This window comes from Myotis myotis, unplaced genomic scaffold, assembly GCF_014108235.1.
Source record: "Myotis myotis isolate mMyoMyo1 unplaced genomic scaffold, mMyoMyo1.p scaffold_m19_p_11, whole genome shotgun sequence".
Lineage (NCBI taxonomy): Eukaryota > Metazoa > Chordata > Mammalia > Chiroptera > Vespertilionidae > Myotis > Myotis myotis.
The window spans coordinates 18612390-18636069 of record NW_023416315.1 but is presented as its reverse complement, the minus strand read 5'-3'; the positions used below and the strand labels follow the sequence as shown (position 1 = coordinate 18636069).

Genomic DNA, 23680 nt, shown 5'->3' with positions numbered 1-23680 from the left:
AATCCCCACAGGCCAGTCTGAAGGACGCCACTGGTGCATGAATCTGTGCACCAGGCCTCTAGTTCATATATAAAATTGATGTCTGTTAGTTGAATTCGGGTGTTAAAATATGACTGAAGTTTTATAAAACTCCTTGTTTAAGCTGCTGTTTCTCAAAGTTCCTTCAATAAAGTTGTGAATGGAATAGATGTTGCTGTGGGAGGGAGGGGGTCTTAAGTCCAATTTAACTGGGTGAAGGTTAAATGAGCCTGTTCATGGTAGGACTTCAAGACCTGAATGACGGATACACGTATTATGAATCCCTAAGAATAGCCAATAGCATGCAGATTCCTCAGTTTAATCAGGCGAAGGAACCCCCTTTATCATGAGCAAAAACACTTTCAGGAAGACTGGGCTAATTCGCTCTCATATCACATCCATCTCATTCATGCAGCGGACCCTGCTGTTTTGCACTGAGTGATCGCAGACCCCAGAGAACAATGACGGGTCCTCGTGTAACCTAGTCCAGCTGGATCCCTGGGGTGGAACCACAAGCTGCATCAGCATCCCCCTCTTTCCATCTCCTGTAACCGCAGTGTGGCCGTTGGCACCCCGCACTGTGTCTGTGCTCCAAAGGCAGCGGCATGGCTCGCGCTCAGCTTCTGGACAATTTCTAATATTGGCACTATTTTATAAAAAGAAGTGTGGGACACATGTTTTCTTCCATTTCAAAGATGAAGCCATGATATGACCTTTGCAAAATCCATTTCCATCTATAGACAGTTTCTATCTGCATTTGCGAGCGTGCGTGCGCGCGCGCGCGCACACACACACACACACACTAAACTAACAAGATAGAATAATTATTTAATGCCTTTCAAGTGTTGTTTTAACCAAAGAACAAAATCCCTGCCATTCATTTCATCTATCAAATCAGCGTTTACTCGAGGGATGGGTCTGAAATCTGATTAAAAGCCCTTAGAAAAATCACCCATGAGTTTTGAATTGAAAGGGATTGGAATATTATTAACATCAGTTCCACTGAGGATGGGACAATACGAGATCTGTGATGTTCCGTTCAGGACCTGCCATGGTAAAAAAATAATAATAATACAATATCTGACACACACTGTGTACTGAGCACATGCTAGACATTTAACTTGAGCTGGTCTATCGTCCTCACTACAACCCTAATAGGCAAGCACTAGTATCGCTCCCTTTTGGGGTGAGGAAACTGAGGCATAAAGAGCTTCAGTAACTTGCCCAGGTTCACACGGCTAGTGCGCAAGAATCTAGATTCTGATTTCTCAACTAAGCAGTCTGACTTCAAAGCCTTCCTCCCGTATTTAAAATAACCACTACCTGCACGAACCGGTTTGGCTCAGTGGATAGAGCGTCGGCCTGCAGACTGAGGGGTCCTGGGTTCGATTCCGGCCAAGGGCATGTGCCTTGGTTGCAGGCACATCCCCAGTGGGGGTGTGTGCAGGAGGCAGCTGATCGATGTTTCTCTCTCATCCATGTTTCTGACTCTCTATCCCTCTCCCTTCCTCTCTGTAAAAAATCAATAAAAAATATTTTTTAAAAAAGAAACAAACAAACAAAAATAACCACTACCTATTAAATGTTCTCACCCTTATTAATGACAAATGAGTTCATTTAATAAAATTATTATTTTAACTAATAATAAAAGAATAAGAAAGTCCTCCCTCCAGGAGATGATCCTCCTCAGCTAAATTCTTTGTTTTCATTGTGTTCACCCTGGCAAGCACCAAGGACATGAGACCTGCTGTTTTGAAGAGGCGGGGATATTTGGAGATTATACAAGCGAAGTCTTTTGCTTGATTTTTCTCATCAACGTGTGCATTTTTCCACGTACGCACAGGAAGGTGGGAAGTGTAAGGCGAAATCAGTAGTGTTATGTCCCTCCTTCACATCAATAACGACCTACTCCAGAAAGAGTCCATAAAGATAAATTTCTTCAGTGTTCTAGAGCTCTGAGGGCTAAATGACAGATGTGTTTTGATCTAGTCCATGGTAAGAATGACAACTGTCATCCCTTAAAATGAACTCAAGATAAAAGACAGTTGCAAATACAGCACTCATTGGAATCTTCACGTAAAAGAAGTGTGCTTGAACTTGGTACATGGGTAACTGATCTAATCCCCAGGCAGAGTACAAATGCAAAAGATAGGAGGGTAGAGTGCGGGCGATTTGACATTGTGTCAATGTCAATGAGACTCAGAACAAGGAGTGCTAACTTTGGCAAGCTATTTATTTGATTATGCCTCCATTTCCCAATTTGTGGAATGGAGATTATAGTACCTTCCTGAAGAGTTGCTGTCTTGATTAAATGAGGTAACAGATAATACATGTTAAGAACCTAGCATTGTCCCTCATATTTGATAGATGTGCAATACATATCAAAGTATTTATTATAAAAAATCCGTATTAGGGAGATCAGAAGTTAAAATTTTTGAAGTTCACCGCTCAATAACTTACAATGTACATAATATTTTGTTTTGGAAAAAAAACGTAAGCTTCCTAAAACGTCTTCAGACCTCAGAGCTGGTCAGTTCTCTTCGGAGGAATCCTCTTGTTGGACGTGTTATCCGTAGTCCCCTAGAACAGGACACACAACAATGTCATTGCAAGCCAGCTGGCATCTACACACACAAACTCTGTCTACATCAGGCGGTGGAGGTTAGAAGCAGAGCCGCGTCTACTGCCAATACTACCGTGCCCGCCAGCAGCTGCACACACAGAGGAGCAATGAATGAGCTATCTGCATTGGTGAATGACTACTGTACTGTACCTTTCCATCTAAGGATCCCTCCAGCAAAGTGGTGTGACCGAGGCACCCTGGGGCATCTGCTCAGAAGGAAGTCACTGACTACTCTTCCTCAGTGGCAGTCATGACTGTAAGAGGTGGTGAAGCTCCGGGTCACTCCTCCAGCGAGAGCCAACGTATCCTCAGCTCTCCATCATTTACGGCCCCCCACGGAGCTCGATGAGGCTCACAAACCCCATAAGGCAGAGGTGAAGTTGGCTCTAGAAAAGAATTGGCTGCACGTACTATTGCTTTACCCTGTCAGAGTCACTTTGCTAAAGATGTGTGCAAGGATTCAAGGTGAGGTCCCCAGGCTAGCCTTCTGGTGCTGGAGCTGCAGGAGGACCCCTCGGGTAGTTTCAGAAACCACACGAGCTGTTCTTTCATGACGTGGTCTCTGGTGGCTTCCGGGTTGGGGCACGTTATTTGCAGAACTTTCTTGCTATCTGAATTTTCAACACCCATATCGCTCAATAGGATAGAAAGGGAAAACAATGCATTTCTCTGAAATATATGTAAAATCATGTCTACATGGATAAAGACAAACAAAGCTGTTTTGGAAGACAGTAGTAGGTTTCTCACTTAAATCTACTGTATAATAGCCTGCTAAACAGATCTTAAAAGAGACGTTTTCCCAAGAACTAGCTTTATATTTTGCACATATCTTTTGCCATACATCAGCAAACTTTCTGTGTAAGTGTGTCTTCTAAGTGTCTCTTAAAAGCAGGATAGAGCTGGATTTTGGATTTTTTTTAATCTAATCACATAATCTCTGTGTTTTAATACCAGAGTTTAAGCCAGCCGTGGGCAAACTACGGCCTTCGGGCCAGATCCGGCCCATTTGAAATGAATAAAACTAAAAAAAAAAAAGACCGCACCCTTTTATGTAATGATGTTTACTTTGAATTTATATTAGTTCACACAAACACTCCATCCATGCTTTTGTTCCGGCCCTCCGGTCCAGTTTAAGAACCCATTGTGGCCCTCGAGTCAAAAAGTTTGCCCACCCCTGGAAGCCATTTGCAATTATTGTTATTACTGATATTTTTAGAACAGGTTCTACTGATCTAATTTTGTTTTTATTTGAATTTGACTTTACTAATTTTAGTCATTATTCTTTATTCCTTGCTTCTTTTTCTTCTTTTCTGCCTTCTATTGATACATTTTCTATATTCCCTTTGTTGGTGATCTCTTGCTGATTTAGATGCTGTAGGTTATATTTAAATTATTTTACTGTGTTAAAAATTTACAAAATTACAAAGTTCTTCCCAAAGACAAAATAGATCTTAGCACTCCTTAACTCCTATGGAATAACCCTCCTTCCATCAATAGCTTGTTGCCTATTTTAACACAAAATTGGACATTATTTTTATAGTGACTAGTTACTCAAATTTACCAGCATGTTTTATTTACTTGTGTGTGCACCATTAATCCTTGTATCTCATACCTGGCTTTGGAGTTCACTTTTCTCCTTGTGGAAGTATGTCCCTCAGCATATGGAAGATTTACCTTCACTGTTTTCCCACATTTACTGTTATCAAGGCAAATATTGCTTGCAGCTTCCCTGAACATAACCAGTTTCTCATAGTATTTAAGATTTTTCTCATTTTTGTTGTAATTTTAGGCACTCTCACACTGTCCTTAGGAAAGCATTTGGTTTTATTTAGGTATTAGGTGCATCAATTTGTGCATGGGTGGGGTCCAGTCGGGCTAACCCGGGGGAGGGGACACCGGAGGTTGGCTGGCTGGCCCGCCCCCTGGTCAAACTCCTCGTCAAACTCCCAGTTGAGGGGACAATTTGTATATTAGCCTTTTATTTTATGGGATGGCAATTGAGGTGCATTTTCCATCTAAGAATTTAAGTCTTTTGAGCCATTTACCTGTCTTCCATGCTCTTTTATTGAGATATAAACTCACATACCATAAAATTCCCCTTTAAAGTGTACAGTTCAGTGGTTTTTGTATATTCACAAGGTTGGACAACCACTAGCAATATTTAATTCCATAAAATTTTTATCACCACTCAAAGAATCATACCATGAGAATTCACTTCCTATTCTTCTCTCTCCCCAGCCTCTAGCAACCCCTAATCTACATTCTGTCTTTATGGATTAGCCTGTTCTGGATATTTCACATAAAGGAAATCATATAATATGTGGCCTTTTGTGTCTGGCTTCTTTCACTTAGCAAAATGTCTTTAAGGTTTATCTATGTTATAGAATATACCAGTACAAAAGTCCTTTACTATGACTGAACAATAATCTATTGTATGGATATATCACATTTTGTTTATATACTCATCAGTTGATGGACATTTAGTTTGTCTCTACTTTGTAGCTATCACAAGTAATGCTGCTATGAATATTTATGAACAAGCTTTTGTGTGAACATGTTTTCAATCCTCTTGAGAATATACCTAGGAGTGGAATGCTGAGTCATATGGTCCCTCTTTGTGACTTTTTGAGAAACTACCAAACTGTTTTCCAAAGTGGCTACAGCATTTTTCATCACCAACACTTGCTCCAGGGGTATCACTTGCTCCAGGTCATTGGCAACAACTTGTTTTATTCTTGTCATTCTAGTACATGTGGAGTGATATCTTATTGTGGTTTTGATTTTCATTTTTCTAATGACCGATGATGTTGACAGTCTTTCCACATTCCTTTTGTATATCTTCTTGTGAGTAATGTTTATTCAAATCCTCCGCCCACTTTTTAATTGGGTTACTTGTCTTTTTATTGTTGAGTTGTAAGAATTCTTTCCACATTCTGGACACTAGATCTTTCTCAGATATACTAGAAGTGGGGTCCAACCAGCCCACCCCATGGGGGCCAATCAGGCCTGGGCCACAGTAAGGATGCAGAGGGACTGCGGCAGTTGGCAGTTGGGTGGGGTGATCAGGGGCTGGGCCGGCTGGGGGGAGGGGCCACGGGAGGTTGGGGAGGGGCCAGTTGGCTGCTGCAGTGCGTGACATAGCAACCAGTCATTCCGGTTATTCCAGTCGTTCTGGCATTCCGGTCACTTGGCTTTTAAATATATAGATGATTTGCAAATATTTTCTTCCATTCGGTGGATTTTCTTTCTACTTTCTTGATAGTGTCCTTTGAAGCACAACTGTTTTTAATTTTAACAAAGTTGCATTATCTATTTTTTTGTTTTGGTTGCTCGAGCATTAAGTGTCCTGTCTAAGAAATCATTGCCTAATCCAAGGTCATGAAGATGTATCCCTGTGTCTTCTTCTAAGTTTTATAGTCCATGCTCTTTCATTTGTGATATGATTCTCTCTCTATGTCATGTGTGGTATAGAGTCCTAAGGACTATCTTCCAACATGAATTTTCTTTTCACCTTGAGTTTTCCTTTCTCTTTTTAAAATTTGAATGGTAGGAGAAACTAAGATGGCGGCATAGATAAACATCGGGAGATTGCCGCCTCCCACAACAATTGAAAAATACCACAAAGGACAGAGCAGACATCATCCAGAACAACAGGAAGGCTGGCTGAGTGTAAATTCTACAACTAGAAGGAAAGAAAAGCACGCTGAGAGCCAGAGGAGCTGCGGAGGTGAAGTGCAGAGGTACGGCGGCTCGCGCGCGCGGAAAGGGGGTGGCACCTGAGGACGCGGCTGTCTTTTTGAATCACAAGCTCCTGACTGCTCTGAACTCCAGTTCCGGCAAGTCTCTGGGGACCCAGGACTCATACGGGGAGAAGCTGGTCTGTCAGGCAGCGGGCGAACTTGAGGGCGGCTTTCCCTCAGAGGTGCTTGTAGCCGTTACCGGGACACTGAGACGCGCTACTCCGGGCGGAGAATCAGCCATAGCTGCTTTCTCCGCCCTTTGATTCCCTGAGACCCCGCCCCACCCAGGCTGCGGCAGAGGCTTTTGCATGTGAATGTACCTAACTGCAGCTGAGCCAGGCAGACCCAGAACTTCCAAGAGAAGGCCCGAGGCCCCGCAGCGGCTTGCATTGCTTCACAGCTGAGCCTCTTCGTGGCTCCTGCTGTGTGGCCTCAGGCAGAGGCTGAATTAGCACCTCCTTAGATCCAGGAGCCACTGTACCCAGTGGTCAGAGGGGGACCATCCAGATTGCAACTCCTCAGATCCATAAGGGACACAATCAGGGAGCAGACTCGTGAGCACCAAAGCCCCACTGAAGCAAGTCTTGCCCCAGAAGGGTGTCTTCAGCACAGAAGTTCTCCCACTTCAGACACAGCTGATTCTCACAGCCAATTGGCCTGGAGGTCAATTCCTCCCAGTGATCCTACAACAACCAAGGCACCAAGAGTGCACCAAGAGTGTCCACCTCAGGTAACTGGGGAGGCTGAACCACTGGGCCCTACAGGACACCTGGCGTGCAGGGCCACTCTATCAACACAGGGAAGCAGCCAAAATGCGGAGACAAAGAAACAGGTCACAAATGGCAGAAATGGAGGAAAGCAAACGACTGGATATAGAGTTCAAGGCCACGTTTATAAGGTTTTTCAAGAATTTTATGGAAACCGCCGATAAATTTAATGAATCCCTCAATAAGTATAGGGAGACCATGGAGGACATGAAAAAGGACCAACTAGAAATTAAGCATACACTGACTGAAATAAAGAATAATTTACAGAGATCCAACAGCAGACAAGAGGATCCCAAGAATCAAGTCAAAGATTTGAAATACAAAGAAACAAAAAATACCCAACTGAAAAAGAAAAAAGAAAAGAGATTCCAAAAATATGAAGATAGTGTAAGGAACCTCTGGGACAACTTCAAGCATACCAACATCAGAATTATAGGGGTACCAGAAGGAGAGAGAGGGCAAGATATTAAAAACCTTTTTGAAGAAATAATGACAGAAAACTTCCCCTACCTGGTGAAAGAAATGGACTTACAAGTCCAGGAAGCGCAGAGAACCCCAAACAAAAGGAATCCAAAGAGGAACACACCAAGACACATCATAATTAAAATGCCAAGAGCAAAAGATAAAGAGAGAATCTTAAAAGCAGCAAGAGAAAGACAGTCAGTTACCTACAAGGGAGTACCCATACGACTGTCAGCTGATTTCTCAACAGAAACCATGCAGGCCAGAAGAGACTGGCAAGAAATATTCAAAGTGATGAATAGCAAGAACCTGCAACCAAGATTACTTTATCCAGCAAAGCTATCATTCAGAATAGAAGGTCAGATAAAGAGCTTCACGGATAAGAAAAAGCTAAAGGAGTTCATCACCACCAAGCCAGCATTATATGAAATGCTGAAAGGTATTCTTTAAGAAGAGGAAGAAGAAAAAGGAACTCTTACCATTTGCCACAGCATGGATGGAACTGGATAGCGGATAAATACCACAGGATCCCACTCATTTGTGGAATATAATGAACAACATAAACTGATGAACAAGGACTGATCCAGAGATGGAGAGGCATTGATTGGACTGTCGGGCCTTGGAGGGAAGGTAGGGGAGGGTGGGGGTAAGGGGGAAAGATCAACCAAAGGACTTATATGCAAGCATATAGGCCTAACCAATGGACACGGACAACGGGGGGGCGAGGGCATGAGCGGGGGGGGGGGGGGGGGGTAGAGGGTAACGTGGGGACAAGGACACATATGTAATATCTTAATCAATAAAAAATATATATAAAAAAAATTTGAATGGTAATATGTTTGTCTTTCATTTAAGATTTTAGAATTATTTGTTTTACATATCTCTGTAGTTTTGTTTCTGCATAATTTTACTTTATTGTTTTTTAAGGATTATTAGTCCACCATTGAACTTCTGAGTATCTTAAACAAGATATTTTTAACTGTTTGACAGTCAGCACAAGCAGCTTGAGGTACAGGCACCTGAGTCAGAGGGAGGTAATGTGTGGTATTCCTGAGGTAGAAAGAAGTAGTGAGCTGCCATCATAACACATGAGGTGGAGGGTGTCTGACAGACAAAACATGAGAATTACCCACTCCAACTCTACAGGCTTTGAAGTGGTCACAACTTGGAACCTAAGACACCCAACTTGGGCCAGTTCAGACTGCCCAACCAAGGCAAGGCCACGGTGGCTGAGACTCTGGCTCAGAAGCCTTGGAGACCCAGCAGGCCAATAACAGGCCTCCAGCACAACAGACAGGAGCCAGGTCAGCTCTGCATCCTTGTAGATGTCCAGGATGATGTCAGAGATCCCACTTCACCCTGGAATGTCATGGCCTTCCACAGAAGAGCAAACACCATCCCTACACACTGGAGTGGCTTGGTTCAGAGCTGTTCTCCTCCTAATGACTATGGTCCTAAGGGCACAAGCAGGAGAGGATGAAAGAGGCCTCTAGAGACCACAGACCAAGGTTGGCTCAATATTAAAAAGCAAGTTAGTATAACTGATGCAAATTCACACTCAAAAATGAGCCTTTTCCTGAGGATGGCTGCTTTTTGTACAGTCATAAATTAATATAGACAGTGCCCGCTCACACACCCATCCATCCAGCCTTATCAACACTAATGAGAATCCAACATATGCTTGCTACCTTGACAGGCACTGAGGCAAAAAAAGAATAAGATCATCCCCACCCTGGAGAAAGCCACCTATGACTGGGTAAAAGGGCTTCTTAGCAAATCATTATAAGTATTAATGCTACCAAGATGATTTGGATGGACTGCAAAAAGAAATTAGCCAGGGAGGAAGGGTAAGCAGTGTTTCAGGTTGGGTAACAGAGGCAAGAAAGTTCAAGGCCTACTTGGTGGACACCTAGTCCAGTTGTTGGATGGGGTAAGGAAGCTATAGAAGTTGAGGTTGAAAAAGCAGATAGACAGATTATATTTCATCTAAGCTAAGATGCCACTCATTATAAACTATTATTTCATGTATGACCAAGAAAACATGCTAATTAAATTATAACACACTATTGATTGCAAAACATTCCTATCTCAGCAACCCAAATGCTAGGCACTGCCCCTCTCAGAATGGATCAAATATGATAATTCCCCAAAGAAGAACTGTAAAAGACAAATTAACATTGGAAAATAATCTACTTATATAAAAACCATGGGTGGTGTTCATCATGACCACAACCACTGCGACCAAGCGGAAGGAAGTCAGCCCTGCAGGGGTTGTCTTGGCAACGGCTGCGCCCTCCCCCGAGCTGTTTCCCCAGAGCTGTTTCCGGTGAGGGTGGGATTTGAGGCAGGAACCCGCCCTCAGAGCGTGGACTCACTGAATCCTGGGCCGTTTTGCCAAGGGCTGTGCCCTGCCCAGCTGTTTCCCGTGTGGCCTGAGGGAAGAACCCACCCTCAGAGCACCAGGAGCGCCCAGCAGCAGTCAGTCCTGGGTTGCTGAGGTGGAGGCCTCGGTGTGGTAGAACTCTGGGTCTGGCCCAACAGGGGGCATGGCCGACCTTCAAACCAGACCTTGACAGTAGAAAGGAGGGAGCCCCATTCTTAACAGAATCTGCTGTTGGATAGCTTGCTGTCAGTGGCCTGCCTGCCAGGAACCCCATTCTCCTGCACCCCAGACCCTGACAGGAGGGAGGAGGGAGCCCCTTTCCTCATGGAGTCGACAGGTGGCCAGTTTGCTGTCAGGGGCCTGCCAGCTAGCAATCCTATTCACCTGCACCCTGGCCCCTGACAGCAGGGAGGAGAGAATATGTTTAAAGACCAACTATTGGAACATAGTACCTCTGAAGCCAAAAGAAGCCATTGTTGGCGACAGAATAGAGAGTTAGAAACATCGATGAGAGAGAGAAACATCGATCAGCTGCCTCCTGCACACTCCCCACTGGGGATGTGCCCACAACCAAGGTACATGCCCTCGACCAGAATCAAACCTGGGACCCTTGAGTCCATAGGCCGATGCTCTATCCACTGAGCCAAACTGGTTAGGGCAATTAATTCCCTTTGAATTTGCACAAATACGAACCACATATGGATATAATTTATCCTTATCAAATTGGTAAAATATTAATGTTAGCATGAGCAAGAGCACAGTAAAATGGCAAACTCATCACTAAGAGTATAAAATAATGCTACCTTTTGGGAAATCACTTTGACTATCATGTATTAAGAACCTAAATATGTACCTATTCTTTGAGCCAATAATTCTACATATAGGAATCTGTCCTCAATTCATGGAAAGATTTATGCACAAGAATGTGAGGTTATTTATAATAACAAAAATACAAGTTACATTAATGGCAAATTATCAGTGATTATACTGTTGACCTTTGAACAACACTGGGGTTAGGGGCACCGACTTCCCACACAGTCAAACCTCTGCATATAACTATGGTATAAATTAATCATATGAACTCTTAGTCAAGCACTAAAATACTCTTAAAACATTTAATAACACAGGGGGGATCTCATGATGTAATGGCAAATTTTAAAAGAGATGAGACAAATTTCATGTGGAGTATAATTCCACCCTAGGGGGGAAAAATCTAATAAAGAAGGAACAGTCATTTTGGTTACCTCTGAGTGGTAGCATTGGCAACAATTCCCTTCTTATAATTTTTATTATTTTTTTTTTAGTTTTTCTACTATGTTTATGCTTGCCTTTTATAACTCTTCCCCCCAAACAAATTGTTTTGTAAGTTCTACTTGTCAAAATTAAATCATGGTAGAGAATGTAAGCCTGTGTACACAAGGAGACAGAATGGCCAATAGGTGCCTCTCGCATTAAATAGTGATTCTACAGAATCATCAGGAATGCTTAAAATTTCCTGCTAAATGTTAGATGGGATTCAGCACGGTTTGTGCATGAGTTCCATGTTCCCAATGGTAGGTTAGCTGTGAGCCCCACTGTGAGTCAGGACTATACTAAACTTACAAGCAAGAAGCCCATAAGTGTAGTGAGCTTGCAGTTTGAACATGGGAGCGCTCGGATTTGAACCCAAGTCTCTCTCACCAAAGGCTCATACTCATTCCCCTGCACCATCTGTCTCCCAAATGCTTCCAAAACACATCCAGATGAAAGTGAGGAAGAACAGCATTCTGTTCTTTCCATCAGCAAGCAGGAGAGACTGTGAACCAAGTATGGAGCTATCATGGCCATTCCTGGAGGAACTTGACAGAAGTGGGTGACAGAGGCCCTCCAATAATGTGGAGCAGACTGGCTAACATGGGGCCAGATTCCCGGCTTAGCCACTGCTAAACTCAACCCCTGAGAAAGCGGTTCTGTCTGCTGCCTGTGGTCACTGCGATCACGGCGCGATGCCATTTACCCACCTGGCAAGGTAAGGCGACTTGTGGAGCTGGTGCTCGGGGCTGGGGAGCCATGAGAGCGCTTCTTTGTGCCTGCAAAGAGGAATAAGAGGATGAGGAAAAGTAGGATTGTGGACAGACTTCTCAGACAGGTAAATGAGCCTCTAAAATGTTCTCAGGTGATCCAAAAGTCTGGGTCTGGAAATGTTTGGAAGAAGGTTGGGTGAGGTTGTAAGCAGCGTGTGTATTCCGTGGTCCAGAAAAGCCAGGAGTGCAGCCTCGACGCCTGCGCGTGAGGTCGCTCTCAGTCTCCTGGTTGGCGGGCTGGGATGTCCAGGACCAACACACCACTGAGCAGGGCTGCACTGAGACTCTCCAGGGAAACTTGCTGAGTAAGCGGCAGTGTGAGCGCCTGCCCCAGAGGTCCTGGCTTCCTGGGACCAGGGTGGAGCTCCAGCATCAGGACTGCTAAGGCCCCCAGAGGATCCTAATGTGCACCAGGGCAAAGAATCCTGAACTTAGGGACGTTCTGAACTTAGGATCAAGGAATCAGGGGTTTGCCCCAGCTTTGTCCCTTTACTCCCTATTGGACCTTAAATATGTTAACTTGGTTTCTTGGAAGCTCAGGTCTTCATCTGCAAAAGGAGGGAAATAACAATGATTTGAAAGTGTGCTGGTGAGGACTGAAGTAGCCAAGGTGTGTGAGAGCACTCAGGGAGTGTGGGAGACCACACAGATGCCAGGGTGCTGGGGTCTCCCCCAGTCCCGAAGCTGGCAATGGAGTTCCTATTAGGAAGGGAATATCTTCGTTCATGCAAACAGTTGAGGGGCTTTGTGGGAATGAGAAGGCAGCCCCCAGTATGTGGATCAGGAAAGAGAGAGCAAAACTAAAGAGGGCTGAATTGTTCTGCAACAGGACATTTGCGTGTGTGTGTGTGTGTGTGTGTGTGTGTGTGTGTGTACAAACATATACCCGTACATATTTTATTTTATATATAAATACTAGAGGCCCCATACATGAAATTCATACACAGATAGGGTCCCTAGCAGCTGCTGGCTGCCGGCTGGGGCCTCCCTTTGTTCCATGCCGCCCCCTGGTGGTCAAACTCCGGGGGGACGCTTTGTGTATTAGGCTTCTATATGTATAGATATGTATACACACATACAATGTACATATATATTTTATATCTAAATACAAATATTATTTATTGTTCATTCACTTCCTTAGTTGCCATCCAAAGAGCCCCGGAGCCGGAATCCAGCAACACGGCAGGTGCCTGGAGGCTGAGCTGGCAGAAATGCAGACAATTCTTTTCTTCTTTGCATCTCTTTCCTTTTTTTATTTTGTATTTAGTTTTTTTTTGTTTTTAGCTTTACAGAGACACTTCTTAGAGGAGTTACATGTTTCTATGTGAAGTGCTTTCTGGTAGAAGTCCCCTGAATTTACCCACACTTTTCATAAAGTCTACTTGACATGCAGTGAATGCAGGTTTTATTAACTGGGAAAAGTCCTCCTGAGTCACCACAGTCCCAGGTGAAGATCACAGATGACCCCTCAGAGGAAGCAGGAACTTGGAGTAGAAGGGGATGGGTAAGCTTTACCTGCCCAAGTCCCTGTGAGGTGTGGAGAAATACACTTGGGATGGTGTTTGAGACTGTTTCATTGTAGTCTTCCGTGTTATCATTTATTATTATTGTTGTTATTATATTATTATTATTATTATTATTACTACTACTACTACTAGAGGCCCGGTGCACAAAAATTTGTGCACTCGGGGGGCAGGGGGGTCCCTCAGCCCGGCCTGTGCCCTCTCGCAGTCTGGGACCCCTCGGGAGATAACAACCTGCTGGCTTAGGCCTGCTCCCAGGTGGCAGAGGGCAGGCCTAATCCCTAGGTGCAGCCCCTGGTCGGGCTCAGATTGGGGAGTTGGGGCGCCGCCCCTTGTCATGCACAGAGCAGGGCGGATTGGGAGGTTGCAATGCCACCCTCAGTCACGCTCAGGGTAGGGCCGATTGGGGGGTTGGGGCACCGCCCCCTGTCACACTCAAGGCAGGGTCGATGGGGAGGTTGCGGCGCCACCCCCTGTCACGCACAGAGCAGGGCCCATCAGGGGTTGGGGAGCTCCCCCGTCACGCACAGAGCAGGGCCCATCGGGGGATTGAGGAGCTCCCCCCGTCACTCACAGAGTAGGGCCGATAGGGGAGTTGGGGCACCACTCCCTGTCACACACAGAGCAGGGTGGATCAGGGGGTTGGGACACCGCCCTCTATCATCCACAGAGCAGGGCCGATCAGGGGATTGGGGCGCAGGCACTCTCACACTCAGGGCAGGGCCAATGGGGAGGTTATGGCTCTACCCCAGCCATGGGCAAACTACAGCCCGCGGGCCGGATCTGGTCCGTTTGAAATGAATAAAACTAAAAAAAAAAAGACCGGACCCTTTTATGTAATGATGTTTACTTTGAATTTATATTAGTTCACACAAACACTCCATCCATGCTTTTGTTCCGGCCCTCCAGTCCAGTTTAAGAACCCATTGTGGCCCTCGAGTCAAAAAGTTTGCCCACCCCTTTTCTACCCCGTCACACACAGAGCAGGGCCCGGGGCGGGGGGGGGAGGGAGGTTTGGAGTGCCGCACCCTGTCACACACAGAGCCGCAGGGCGATTAGGGGGTTGGGGAGCTCCCCCTATCAGGCACAGAGCAGGGCCAATCAGGGGGTTGGGGCGCTTCCCCCTGTCACGCTGATCCCGGTGCCAGGAGGCCTCGCGGCTCCGCTGATCCCGGTGCTGGGAGGCATATTACCCTTTTACTATATAGAATAGAGGCCTGGTGCATGGGTGGGGGCTGGCTGGATTGCCCTGAAGGGTGTCCTGGATCAGGGTGGGGGTCCCCACTGGGGTGCTTGGCCAGTCTGGGTGAGGGGCTGATGGCTGTTTTCTGGCTGGTGGGTGACTGAAGCTCCCAACTGCTCCTTTTTTTCTTTTCTTTTTTTTTTATTCTGGGCCAGCTTTAGCTCTGGCTCCAGTCCTGAGGCCTCAGTTGCTGAAAGCAGGTATCTGGTTTGTTTAGGTTCTGTAATCAAAACTCTGTATCAACTCCAGCTCTGAGGTCCCAGCAGGCTGAAAGCTGGTTTCTGGGGTTTTGTTTAGCTTCTATATTTGTTACAATGTTTCAAACTGCAAGCTCAGAGTCTGGCAAGGCAGGTGGGGAACGCTGCGGTCCTCCGTCACTGAAGCAAGCAAGCCTCATGTTCAGTTTAAGCTGCCTGGCTGCCGGTCGCCATCTTGGCTGGCAGTTAATTTGCATATCGCCCTGATTAGCCAATGGGAAGGGTAGCAGTTGTACACTAATTACCATGTTTCTCTTTTATTAGATAGGATTGGCAGTAGTAGTAGCCCTGTTCATAGCATTAGTAGTAGTAATAATAGTAAAAATAAAAAACAATCCAGATACCTCCAACCCACAGAAACTGTTCATTTGCCTGAGATGAGAGAAGCTGGCAGGACTTGTTGTGGCCCTTCTCCAGATCTCGGAGATGCCGTGATGTCAGAGTTGGTGGGGAACTCAGGGTCCCGACCTGCCTATGATTGATTAAACCCCCTGGGTTGATTTTTATAAATGGCATCCACTGCCCTTTCCTGAAGCAGAATCTCCAAGGGATGGAGCCAGAGGTTCACCCATCAGCGCCTCTCCTAACCGGGAGTCATAGACAGGTAGCAGGCGGAATTGCATAAAATAAACCTGTTTGTAATTTCTCCAAGCCTTCAGGGGGCACCACTGGGGTGACCAGGTTCTGAGTCAGCCTCCCTCCGGCTCCCCGATAACTGAGGGGGGGGCTCCTGAAATCATTTTCCACTCTGCAGCCACCGAATTACTGGCCACGTTACTCAAAGTTCCATGTGTGGGAATAATACTCAGCTCAGTTTCCAAAACCTTTCCCCCTCCCTCCATTCCCCAGGAAAACATCAGAACCCGAGCTGGAGGATGCATGTCCAGGCCAGCTTCCGGCCTGCTCTGCTGCTCCCAGCCGGCCTTGGCCTTGGGACACAGAGCTCACCCTGGGACTTGGTGTAGCTCTCGCTCCCGTCAGTGACTTGGAATTCACCATCAGCACTTTTCAATCCTGGCTGCATATTAGGAACATCAGGGGATTTTAAAGAAACTGTCGGATACCCAGGCCCTGCCCCCAGAAAGGCTGTTTTAATTGGTCTGGGGTAGAGCCTGGGCCTGGGCATTTTCAAAGTTCCTGAAAGACGTCTCTCTCAGCCCTCAGGGAGGCATTCTTTCTTCTAAACAAGGGTGAGCAGTACCTCCATGGAATGATGTGAATCCTGTCAATGGCTGCCTTTCATTTTTATTTGCTTTTCCAGGAAACTCAGATCTAATTCATGACTTAGTGCTGGGCCCTGGGGGGCCTATCAGCCTGGGTAGCTGCACCCGGGTCCATGCTGTCTACTTTCCTCACCTCGCTGCCTGCGGTTTTATTCTGCTTCCTTAACCTTTCACAACAAACAAACAAAAACACAAGTTGGTTAAATGCATGTGATTTTAGAATTCTAAAATATTTTATAATTGAGGTCGGTAAAATGAAAACGAGTAAATACATCAGTGCGTCAGCTAACCTTCATTATCCTCATCTATATTTAAAAACATCAATTTCTGTATGTATTTGTGAGGATCAAGCGGGAATACACACGTGAAAATGCTTGGCAAACTGTGCAGAGCAACATGTTTGTTATTTACATTCAAAAGAAAGGTGTGTGTGTGTGTGTGTGTGTGTGTGTGTGTGTGTAAAGTAGTTGGTATGTCATCTTTGGGAGAAAAGCACTTAAGGCAGCGGTTCTCAACCTGTGGGTCGCACGACCCTTTCACAGGGGTCGCCTAAGACCACTGGAAAACACATATATCATTACATATTGTTTTTGTGATGAATCACTATGCTTTAATTATGTTCAATTTGTAACAATGAAAATACATCCTGCATATCAGATATTTACATTACGATTCAGAACAGTAGCAATATTACAGTTATGAAGTAGCCACGGAAATAATTTTGTGGTTGGGGGTCACCATGACATGAGGAACGGTATTAAAGGGTCGCAGCATGAGGAAGGTTGAGAACCACTGCCTTAAGGTCATGAATTACATCGTCCTTGACCTACAGCATCTTCACGTCCAAAGAGTAAACAACCCAATCAGTCAGCTGGGGCAGACATGTCAGCGCCGAGGCTGGTGGACTGGCAGTAACTCCTGACAAACGAATAGCTTTCAGATATTTCCCATTAATGTCCTTGGTTGGTTCGGCTAAAGGGCAATAAATGTAACTCATCAGGAGTTCTGGAAAAGAGGACAGTGATGGAAGTGACAAGCACTGCTGACCGCTTGGGGGCAACTACACACACCTGAGACTCAGGACGTGGGGTTAGCACTAAACCCGGTGACTTGCAGCTTGACCTCAAACAAAGAATCTCCCTTTTGCCAAATGGGGTGGCTCGCCAAGCCCAAGCCTGCTGGGAAAGCATGACGTAAGAGCCCTGAGACCATGTGTCACCGTTAGTAATAGTCCAACAGCAGCAATGTTGTTGTGACATGAGCAGATCTCCCAGGCAGCGGCGGCTGCTGAAAGACTAAACTAGAAAAAGTGCCTGTCAACCAGGCATCCTCCACCGCTCCTGGTTAGCCATGGCAAGGCTGCCCGATGGATATCCACAAGCTTCGATCCATCGCTATTGCTAAGAGCATCTACCAGCCTCTTCTCTGTGTTCCATTAGGGGTGTGGCGGACATCACCGAGCCATCGCCCGGTGCCTTGGAACAAATCATCATTTTGCCCTTTCACAGTCTTGACAAAACAGCATCCAGAGAAGTCCACCTTCTGCTCAGGGCTGCGGGAGGCCTGAGAGTGTGAGGGCGTCCCGCTTGCCTGCGCTTCCCTGAGAGCTGCTCTCCGATAGTGTATTAATGAGAACGACCCATGCAGAGTCTTCAGTCACATTTTCCTCCACGATGCAACCACCATCAGTACTATGCTTGCTTCTGTGAGACTTCACCTCCGTTCATCACACAGAACAATGATCAAAACCACGAGAGCGATTCAGACATGCGGCACTATGTACGGCTTAAGTAAGGTTGTCTTAATACTTGAGTATGCTTTGGAGTATATTAAAAACACACATTTTAATATGTGGCAAGCACAGCTGCTTTAGATGAACACCACAGCCCCCTTTGTCAGAAAAACAATCCAGTGGAATTACTACAGGAGCACCTGCCTTGCCAGCCTCTGAGCTTGCAGTTTGAAACATTGTAGCAAATTTGAATGAGCAGTCTGAAAAAACATTCACAACCTCTGGCCCAGTGATTGTATATCTAAGACAGCGTTTCTCAACCTGTGGGTCGCGACCCCTTTGGGGGTCAGATGACCCTTTCCCAGGGATCGCCTAAGACCATTGGAAAACACATATATAATTACATATTGTTTTTGTGATAAATCACTATGCTTTAATTATGTTCAATTTCTAACAATGAAAATACATCCTGCATATCAGATATTTACATAATGATTCATAACAATAGCAAAATTACAGTTATGAAGTAGCAACGAAAATAATTTTATGGTTGGGGGTCACCACAACATAAGGAACTGTACTAAAGGGTCGAGGCATGAGGAAGGTTGAGAACCACTTATCTAAGAAATTTTTCCAGTGGAGATATTCAGAAATTCGACAAAGCCTTATGTACAAAGAGCTCCATTGCTACATTATTTACAGCTGACAAAAATAAAAGTGTGTAACTTAATTGTCCAACAGAGAGGTGGGTAAGTAAAATTGTGCTAGGGTCACAAAGCAAAATATTATGTTGCTATTTAAATTACATTGATAAAGAGGAATGTGGTGTGGCGTGTTTTTTTAATGGGACAATGCTAACAACCCAATATTATGTGGGTAAAAACCATAATACAAAATTAAATGTACTGTACGGAATGGCCTCAACTGTGTAAAAATGTATAGCAAAAACCACAAGGAAGTACAGCAAAGAACTGACAGGGAATAATCACTGGATGGGGTATTACCAATGATTTTAATTTTACCATACTTCTTGATATGTTTCAAAATAAGTACTGTTTTTTCTTTAAGAAAAAAATTAAAAACACACATTTTAATATGTGGCAAGCACAGCTGCTTTAGATGAACACCACAGCCCCCTTTGTCAGAAAAACAATCCAGTGGAATTACTACAGGAGCAAAAGGCCAGGTGGCCTGGGGAAGAGGGTGGTATTTGTGTAATACTCTCCATCACCACTAGGGGAACCCCTCTTAGTGGCGGTCTGAAGGAGGACAGCCGGTGCCACTTGTACGCCCACAACAGGGGTAAGGACCGTTCCCTGCTCAGACTCTGTATGTTCATGGCTGGAGAGAAGGAACATATTGCCAGGTAGCCCTCGCAAGAGGAGAAGGAAAAAAATGTTTGGAATTTGAAAACTAGCATCGCAGGACTATAAAACCGTAATATCATGGTACCCAGAAGAAAACTGAACATACGGAAGCCAACCTAATTCCATGACTGCCGGCATTTCTGACACCTCCCAGGAGCTTCTGATAACCCATCCACCTCAAAACAGATCATCTGAGGCACGATACACCGTGTGTATCTTCCAGTGTGCAGGCGGAAGCACTAGTACTTGGGCATCGTGTGGCGTTTGGAGGAATGCAAAGGGGATGGATTGTTGAGTTCAAGTTCAGACAGCCCCACATCTGGGACAGAACATAGACAACCAGGAAAAACATTAAGAGAACAAACAGCCTTTTCATTTTTCGAATTCCAAACCAGAGGTGAACGCATTGTTTTTATTTGGTATCAGAAGAACATACAGGTATGTATTCATTGCTGGTTGCCAGGGGGGAGTGTGCGTAGAGGACCCGTCAGCTCCTCTGTGCAGTAAAGACAACAGACACGGGACTTACTGAGAGCAGTTAGCACACTCTGTTTTACATGAGTCCCTATATTTCATTTTTGCATTTGGAGATGTAACACCATGACATTTGAGATAGTTTCCGTACAAGCCAGTATCACAGGGAACAAAACATTCTTGTTTAGAATAAATGGCCGTTCTCTTGCCCTTTGATATACAAATGTGAATCACAAGCTGCCTTTTATCTGCTTGGAACATATTTCACATCGTTGAAGTCCATTCTATCGCTGCCATAAAACAGAGACCAGTCCATTGCGCCATCTTCCCTTGCAGAGGCGCATTCTGAGAACACACCCAGAGATCCCTTCCTGGTTCCGCCAAAGAACTAGTCACTTGGCATGATCTGAATTGAGGTTTGGGGTTTGGTTTTTGCTTCCCTCTTTTGAATCTTGACAAGCATTTTGACATTCATCCAGGCAGTTCCCACAAATCCAGCTGAACAACAGCAAAATCTAAGGCTGAGATGAGCTGATCTACCCATTCACATATGGCCAGCACCCTCATTAGGAGAGTGTGCACACCAGGGTGAGGGCCGCCATCTGAAGGAGAAAACCCTGATACAGCAAATGCTGTGCTCTGTGCAGAGGAAGATGCGAATAGCATTACAATGGCCTGAAGTGACTCTCCTGGCTTTGGGAAACTGAGTTCCCATGAGGATTCCCTTTTCCTGCTTCCCTTTCCCACTCTGGTCTCTTTTCCCTGACTCCTCCTACCCAACATTCCCCCAAGTGGATTACACAGGAACAAGATGCGGTTGTTTTTCCCATCATTTTGTGTTTCCCATCATGTGCTAAGACAACACTGCAAGCAGAATGGCGTGCCTTGTCAGAGGCAAAAGAAGAAATTTGCAAAAATGAGAAGAAAAGAAGGGAAAGGTCAGAGAATGGGTATGAAAAAGAGGGAGGGCTCTTAAATTAGGGGAGGGGAGAAATCTGGCTGGACAGTGGGCCCCAGAGCTGATAAAATCCTACCCGAGCTCTACAAATAAAAATAGAAACCCCCTTTTAAAACTTTTTACAGCATATAAAATTGTATAAAAATATCATCAAAGCAAGAAAAAGGAAAATGTACTAGACTCTGCAGTTCTACCTGGGCAATACCGCTGGTCTTTACTAGAAAGCTATGTATTTGGGTGTGTGGCTGTATTTCTGTGCCATCACACATACACCCAAAGACAAAGACACTGGTACACAAACCCCCAGCCCAAGATAGATCACTGACAGAGAAGCAAAGACTACAACGACCTGCCATTCCAAAGCTATTGGGTTTTAATGGGCTTTATTTAAATGAATTACCCTGCACCATGGTGTGAATGAGAAATGCTTCTGCAGCAACCAGGAAGATTCATGGGCGAGGCTCAGGAATCCTGGGTGAAGCTAACAAAGCCAAGAGCCTCCACCATGGATGGCACTGAGCCGCCTGCTACAGCCCCCAGATACCCCTGGAGATGTCAGGGTTCAATCCTAGAAGCCAGAGCAAATGTAAATTCATTTCAAATACATCTGCCAGTACTTTAACAAAACAACAACAACAGGTGAGGTGGGGGCATGGGTTCAAATAATCAGGAATAAAAAGTGAGCAAGGGGACTTTCATGAGTTTCATTCTGGGTTCCCAGTGCATCCCACTCTTGTTTAAGTAAAGACAAATGTTCTTCTGATGAAGCAGTTCTTGCTTATTGCAGACTTTCCCGGAGCATCCGGCTTGTACAAATGTCCAGTGAGATCATCCAGAGGACCCCTTCCATTTGTCTGACCTCCCTGGACCCAAATTCACTTCTCCGGTGAACTCGGCCTCATGTCCTAGACGGCTGTTTCCATTCTAATTCTAGTGGCACCTCTATGCCCATCAGTGCCTTTGATGAGAGGAAACCCTAACGCCTGAAATGTGAACTTGGCAGGTAAAGTGTCTCTTGGTTCTCGAGGGATATTTCATAGCAATAGTGCTGTTCATTACAGCTTTTCCATTAAGTTCATTTTCTAAATGATAATGGGGCCTTTTCCTCATGGATCCGTGTTGATGAATTGCAAGTATGACTTTCCATTTATTCACACGTGAGACCCAATATAATATCCTTAGTGCAGCGTTATGTTCTTTAACGTCCAGTTCTGTTGTGATTCAGAGTTGCACCGACCATGGCATCGGCAGAGCAAAACGGCACGATTCACGCTCCTCCCCCGCCCCCCCCCATGGCACGTATGGAATCTCTCTTTGCTCCAAGGGAGTCCATTTGGGGTTCTAAATGCTTCAGCTTGAATTTATAAATAAATCCACTGGATTGGTGTTATCACCCCTTTGGAAGAGCATTTTCAGAAGAATCTTGTTTTGTATTTGCTGTTGATTTTCTTAAATCCAAAAGCCATAGAGAAATTTTTATCTTTTCATAAACTTGGCTCTGACAATGTTCCCCCAAATGACCTGTAATTTCCCAACCCTCATGAAAAGCTGCTGTGTTACTACTAGCTGTATCTGCATACACTTAGAGCACAAGCCTTTAGCAATATGCTTGGCATACGGAAGACGTCAACTAAGTCTCCAGGTAAATTTGGACTTAATTTGCACTCCCAGGTGGACAGTGGAATTCAGCTGGACGGTTCTCCATGTGCCCCCTGAAGGCGGGATGCCAGGCACCATGGTGAACTCACAGCGATTCCTGGTGGAATGTGTGGGGATCTTGGTATTAGAACGAAATTTCCAATTGAGAAAAAAAAGAAAGTTCCTGGATTCCCTAAATCCCTCTACATACATGGGCTTTAACCTCAGAATCTTCTCTGTCTCATTATGAGAAAAAGATTTTTGTGCTTTTTTTCTTTTGTTTTCCCCCATTTCCATGGGGAATGTTATCAAGTAATTCCTATCATGTAAGTCTCTGATCAAGGGTTAAGAATAGAAGAAAATATATTATACAGGGCATCCCCCCAAAAATGTATACACGCCTTAACAGCTGATAGCTCAATTTTGAAAATGAAATATATTTTAATAAACATTGCCTTTATAATTATTCCAAGAGTGTGTATATATTTGTTAGGGAGACCCTATATATTCTATCTAGCTATCATCTATCTATCTATCTATCTATCTATCTATCTATCTATCTATCTATCATCTATCATCTTTGTATCTATCATCTATGTATCTAAAGAAAGGTGATCCACAATAGAAGTGGCACTAAAAGACCAGTATCTTTACTCTTAAAATATGGGTCACAAAATTAGTCTCCATCCCTTTGCTGCTCTCTGTCTCACATCCTGTGATAACATTGCTCCTTATTTTCTACTTCCCACGTTTACTAAAGGCATGATTCCAAGTGGACACATAACATCATGGCTTTAATTCTGCAAAGGAAGTAAACAGGTACACTGGAGTATCCTTTGGCTCTGAGAGGATTAGGTATCATTTTATTGTTTAAGTATACCAGGTCCTTAATAGGATTCTGTCAGATGTTTTCAATGGCTTTTAAAAGCTCCAAGAATGAAATGGACAGCGGAAGAAAATCCATTTGAACTTAATGGGTTAGCAACGAGTCCCTCGTGCGCTACCATAAGCTGTTTGGTAGGGCTCATAACCCAAGAAAGGTTGGTGTAAATAAAAGACGGAACAAAGACCTCCCTACGGTGGGTCATTATGCCACAGAAACATGCCACATCAACAGAACTTGAATGCAGAGCTGTTTGGTAAAATGGGGACCCAAACTCCATTTGTCACTTGTCCCCCAAGGACATGTAGAACTTGGTTTGTCAGCGG

At 44.8% G+C, this 23680-nt stretch overlaps 1 protein-coding gene across 6 annotated transcripts in view; it reads right to left on the bottom strand.

Moving 5' to 3' along the window:
• Nucleotides 1-23680, bottom strand: part of PDE1C (phosphodiesterase 1C) — a 321836-nt gene that overhangs the window by 8332 nt on the left and 289824 nt on the right. For 3 of the 6 annotated variants that reach the window (XM_036327686.1, XM_036327684.1, XM_036327689.1), the window contains one exon: nucleotides 11994-12062. The exons of 1 other annotated variant lie outside the window; for it this stretch is intronic. In XM_036327686.1, the coding sequence (XP_036183579.1) occupies nucleotides 11994-12062 (69 nt within the window). Of the gene's footprint in view, nucleotides 1-2034; nucleotides 2599-11993; nucleotides 12063-23680 lie in introns of those variants that run through there. 2 more of the 6 variants (XM_036327688.1, XM_036327691.1) reach the window with 2 other exon arrangements.